The sequence below is a fragment of the Musca autumnalis genome, unplaced genomic scaffold (assembly GCF_047663935.1).
Source record: "Musca autumnalis isolate F117 unplaced genomic scaffold, ASM4766393v1 scaffold_4, whole genome shotgun sequence".
Lineage (NCBI taxonomy): Eukaryota > Metazoa > Arthropoda > Insecta > Diptera > Muscidae > Musca > Musca autumnalis.
The window spans coordinates 54,425,193-54,431,192 of NW_027411977.1; the positions used below are offsets into that span (position 1 = coordinate 54,425,193).

Below are 6,000 nucleotides of genomic sequence, written 5' to 3' on the forward strand. Positions count from 1 at the left end.
AAATTTATTTTTTGTTGTATTGAGGAAATTAATGCATATATCAGTAACAGCATTTGATACCCATCCGTAGATGCACCATAATTTCTAAAATTTATTTTTATTTTCGCGGAAAATCAGAAAAATTAAAAAAATCTGGGAGCAAATCTAAATTATACTACCTCAGAGTCCTTATAAACATCTAAAAAATAAATTAAAAATACGTACAGAATCTAGGCAACGCGTACAAAAATATGAAACCATAATTATAAACATTGGCTTTATAAATTGCATATTATAGCAACAACGAAAGAGAAAAAACTTATTGTTAAAATATTATTCCAAAACTATTTTTTTGCTCGATTAGAAACAAAATATTTGGGAGTTCTCCAACTGTTTCGCTAAAATCCCATACAATAATTAATGTATACTGCTAAAACTTCATCAAGAAATATGGTTTACCACTGCGAAAGGTTAACTGCTTCCTGTAATGACTTGGAAATTAGGAGTAATATTGAAATTACAATCATATATATGAAATATGAAAATTAAAATGCTTGTTATTCGCGAATTAGTTAAAGTCGGTGGATGCGCATCCAACTTTCGATACAGCGAATCAATCTCTTTCAATACCTATGCATATTTCGATGTTTCACTCAGCGGCCATTGTGTGCCGTCAGTTGCATCTCACAATGCCAAAAATGTTAAAGTGGGTAAAAGTCCCGCAATGTGAATACGATTTTGAGGCGCATCCGGTTTCATTAGCGCCCATCAAAAATACGTTAATATACACCTATTTCAAATAGATTCTTCAAGTACCGCGGTTGTGCCTCCACATCCTATTTTGAGTAAAATACACATATTACTCGCGTATCTCTGAAATGTATGACACGCGTTTTCGCAAATATTATAATCACGGGTATGTAAAATTATTTAAAGAAAATCGCGGTTTAGTACGCGGATTTGTCAACATATGTATATTTTTGCTGATTTTCCTATTTCCAAGGTATCCATATCTGCGGTTTTAGTGGATGAATTCGATCGCAGACGGGCTCATTAGATCCGTCGCGTAAAAAAAACTAAATTCACGAGGGGTTCAAAGGAAATTGAATGACACTTGTAAATTTTGAACGCACAAAATAGGTTTTTTAAGAAAATGCACGCATGAAATATTGGCCTTAGACTCCAATTACTAGGAAGCTGTAAGGAACACACTCATGAGATATACATTAAACGACGTAAAATCACGAGTTCTATAACACTGTGCAACATTATTAAGGTGATCTTGTGCAAACAATTCCAACTGAGGATTTTTTGAATGTACAGACACAAACGACAAGAAACCCTACTTGGATTTTGTTGTGTCAGATCCAGCTCGGATTTTATGGCCCCATCTAAACATGGTTAAATATTGAGTTTTTAAAGAAAGTCGGGGCTATATCTCTGAAACCAATGCGAATCTTTTTCTGACCTAAGGACAAGAATAAAATATTTGGAGAAATAATGAACTCGAAAAACTACATTTATTGCCTCAAATTTTAAAATATATGCAAAAATTACACAATTTTTATACATTTTGCACCGTATCTCCAAAACCGTTAATTTTTTCTGAATATTTTCTTTTGGAAAAATATTCCTTGGAATGTAATACACAACTCTTCAGAACATGTCATTGTTGTAAAATGCCTCTATACCATTGTTTTCAGTACATTTTTCAGTGAGGATTTAATAAAAATGTCAATAATGTAGTGAAATCCGAAATGCGAGAATAAACTGTTGGTGTGAACTGTGTTTGAAATACGTGTTGTAAAACATATGATGCAAAATACCGCTGAAACAACATGAAGTAAGCATTATAGAGTTTCTGAATGTTCTAAAGAATTGTTGAGAACTTTATTGGGAGATTTTTGCAAAAGGTTACTTGGTTCAACTCCCAATAGTTTAGCCGATACTGACAAGAATTTCAGCAATTATGTAAAATGTTCTATATTTTATAGATTTTGATGCCCTAGATGGAGTTTTTCAAAAGATAAGTTCTACTAGTTTAGGGCTACAATATTGCTAAAGACAGCAAGGCCAAATTCCTATTCGTTTCTGAGATAAAGGCCTGATAAATGCAAAAAAGTGTAGATTTAGCCCGGTTTAGATGTGGCCATAAAATTCGAACTGGATCTGACTGTAGTTTCAAAACAAGTGAGCAAAGGCTATAGTCGGGGCGGGGCCGACCATGTGATACCCTACACCACTACCCCTGTGTATAAGCTGTTCACTGGTAAACATTTCTTTTAGGGAATATAATCCGACTACCACCAAACATAATATGCCTCTTTCTCTCTGGGACCTCCATAAACAACCAAAATTTCGTGACCATACGATCAAAATTGCGACCTGTAGCGTGATTGATATATTCACAAAGAATAAAACTTTGAATTTCTCTGCACATGAGTTTTTTTCCTTTCCGACCCCTAAATATTATCCGACTATCACCAAAATCAATAGGCTTCTTTCTCTGTGGGCCCCCATCAACCCCCAAAATTTCGTGACTATCCAATCAAAATTCCAACCTGTAGCGTGATTACAAAAAATGGAAAAATTGGATATATTACTGACTTTTGCGATATCTCGGTTGTTTGCCCACTTACACCAACATATTTTGCATCAATATAAAGGAGATATTTTCTTCTTCCATTGGCGCGCTTTCTTTTTGGAATACTGCTACCAGAAGCGGAGATATTCGCATAAGAAAAAAACGTTGACTTTTCTCCACAAAAGCTTTTTGCTTATTCCGACTCCTGAATATTGTCCGACCATCACCAAGCTTAATAGGCTTCTTCCACTGTTGGACCCGCATCAACTCCCAAAAAATTCGTGACGATCCGATCAAAATTGCGACCTGTAGCGTGATTACAAAAAAATCGGAAAATGGGATGCATTTCCGACTATAGCGATATCTCTGTTGTTTGACCACCCACGACAGCCAACTTTACATCGTTGTAAAGGTGATATTTTCTACTTTCCTTGCCAGGTTTTGCTTTTGATATACCTCTTAAAGAAACAGAGCTATTGACTTTGAAATAAAACGTTGACCTTTTCCGAAATACGTTTTTGCCCATTCCGATCCCCGAATATTATCCGACCATCATCAAAATCAATAGGCTTCATGCTCTGTGGGACCACCAATAACTCCCAAAATTTCGTGACGATCCAATCAAAATTGCGACCTGCAGCGCGATTTCGTAAAAAAATTAAAAATGGGATGTATTACCGACTATTGCTATATCTATATATTTGACCACCTACGCCAACCTACTTTGCATAATTTTAAATATCCGATTTTCTACTTTCTTAGTCAGGCTTTGCTTTTAGAAGGTCCTCAACCAAAGGTGTGATATCCGTCATTATTATTAAAATCGCAAAAATTAAAAGTTGGGTTCTATTAGCGACTAATGCGATATCTTCGTTGTTTGACCACCTACGACAACCTTCGTTACATCGATGTATAGGTGATATTTTCTACTTTCATCGCCAGGTTTTGCTTTTGCTATACCCCATATAGAAGCTGAGACATTCGCTTTGGAAAAAACGTTGTCTTTTTATGCAAATAAGTTTTTTGCCCATTACGACCCCTAAATATTATCCGACCATCACCAAAATCAATAGGCTTCTTCATCTGTGAGACCCCCATTAACCCTCAAATTTTCGTGACGATCCTATCAAAATTGCGACCTGTAGCGTGATTTCCAAAAAAATAGAAAAATGGGATGTATTACCGACTATTGCGATATCTCCGTTATTTGGTTACCTACTCCAACCTAGTTTGCATCATTGTAAAGACGGGATCTTCTACTTTCATAGTCAGGCTTTGCTTTTGCAAAGTTTCCAACCAAAGCTGTGATATTCGTCAATATAATTAAAATCGCAAAAATGCAAATTGGGGCTTTATTTGCTACTATTGTGATATCTTCGTTGTTTGATCACCTACGAGCACATACTTTACATCATTAGAAAGGTGATATTTTCTTCTTTCATTGTCAGGGTTTGCTTTTGGTATACCCCATATAGAAGCTAAGATATTCGCTTTGGAAAAAAACGTTGTCTTTTTATCCACCTAAGTTTTTTGCCCTTTCCTAACCCTAAATATTATCCGACCATCACCAAAATCAATAGGCTTCTTCCCCTCCGGGACCCTCATCAACATCCAAAATTTGGCGACGATCCGATCAAAATTGCAACCTGTAGCGTGATTACAAGGTTTAGATGGACAGACGGACGGACGGACTGACGGACGGACACACATAGCCAGATCGACTCAGCTCGTCGAGACATTCATTTTGGTATATATAAGTATGGGTCTACGACCATTATTTCGATGCGTTACAAACTTTTTGGGCAAAACCAACTTATAATACCCTCCCCAAATAGTGGTGTAGGGTATAAAAATCATACTAGAAGTTATTTGCATTTTCCGTGTTGCATAGTGTAATCATATTATGAGTTTTGAATATTATCTTGTTGCGCGTCTGGATTATTAAAAAAAAAATCAAAAAACCCCGAAATTCCGGCTTCAAAATGTCAGCATCAATTTTAAGTGGATGCAGTGGATATATCGAAAAATCATACACTAGTATCAAGTTGTACATGGAGAATTCTGCGATTCTTTCTTTGGCCATAGATCTATAAAAGTAAAGTTAAGCCAGAAATCGGAAGGGAACATAAAAAACCTGTTGGCTTCAACCCATTTTTAACCATTTTTCTACATTGATGCCAACACACCTTCCACGAAAATTAATTTTAATGGTCCACATTATGGGATTTCTCCTGAAAGACTTCATTTTAAAGAATTTCAGTCATACTAATTAGAATATGTTAACATTTCGCGAATTCTAAATGTGTGAAACTCGGATTCATCGATTGTAAAACATTTTCGGTTTTTACCATATGTATTAAAATAAATATTTGTTCAAAAAACTAAAATCAAAATTTTCTTTATAAAAATATATAAAAGGCATTTAGAAATCTTTGTCGGTGCGGAAACTTTTTCATCGAATCGAACTAAAACACGCGTTTTCGTTATCAGGACAATATTCCGCACATAGCACTGGCGTGGTATTTGTTTTGTTATTGCCCTAATACACACATATCACACACAAAATATTTCCAAAGTTTCACCAAAACGTTTCATCGACAGTCAAACTTTTGCGGTAGTATAAAAAATATACGAATATAGTAAATATCACTTATTTATCAAAAATTTGTTTCTTGTGCTAATTTCATCTTACTCTCAGGCTTTGTTTTTATTGCTAGACCCACACATCCCAAAATGGGATAATTTGGAAGTCCCGGAATATGATCGGTAAGCATGCGCTTTTTTTCTGTTGTAATTTTGATTCGCAATGCCCATGCACATATTAATACCACTAGAAAAATTAAAACTAACGTGAAGTTAACCATTTCAATGATAAACGCCAACTGAATTGTCAAAGTTATTTCATATGACATATATACACATTTGTGGTTTCTTTTCAATCTGAAAAGAGGGACTATGACAATAATTTATTTATTAATCGCTGCAGTAACACTGTGAACAAAGTCAAGCATTTATAATTGGTCGCACAGAATAACAAAAAAATTGTTTGCGTTTTATTGTTGGACTGCAGAATTTTACATGTTTGTTGCAGCTAAAGCTAACAGCAATATGTTTTACAGAGGATATTAAATTGATTAGCCACGGGCGGAGGCAGGGTAGAATATAGTTTCGCTTGAAGCCACTCAATCTCATCAGTTCCATTTTTCTTGTTTGGGATCTATTCCGCAGAGGATATTCTCCTCTATAACAATAAAACCACCGATTCTGTATCGATAAACAGGTCAATAAGACCATCGTATCAAAGTATATACCCTTCTTAGCCATAAGGCTTAGGGTATAATAAATGCCAGCATCCATTAAATTAAATCATCTTGTTCAAGGCGATATTATTAAATTTTTTTCTTTGAGAAGACGTCAAAGAACACTGACCTCCCCAT

The 6,000-nt window shown here is 35.2% G+C and overlaps 1 protein-coding gene across 1 annotated transcript in view; it reads right to left on the reverse strand.

Moving 5' to 3' along the window:
- LOC141400830 (cytochrome P450 4d8-like) overlaps window positions 1-5,432 on the reverse strand; it is a 30,505-nt gene extending 25,073 nt beyond the window's left edge. Inside the window, exon 1 of the mRNA XM_073980396.1 lies at window positions 5,256-5,432. Within this exon, the coding sequence (XP_073836497.1) occupies window positions 5,256-5,427 (172 nt within the window). The 5' untranslated portion in view covers window positions 5,428-5,432. The remainder of the gene's footprint in view (window positions 1-5,255) is intronic.
- Window positions 5,433-6,000: the final 568 nt, after the last annotated feature.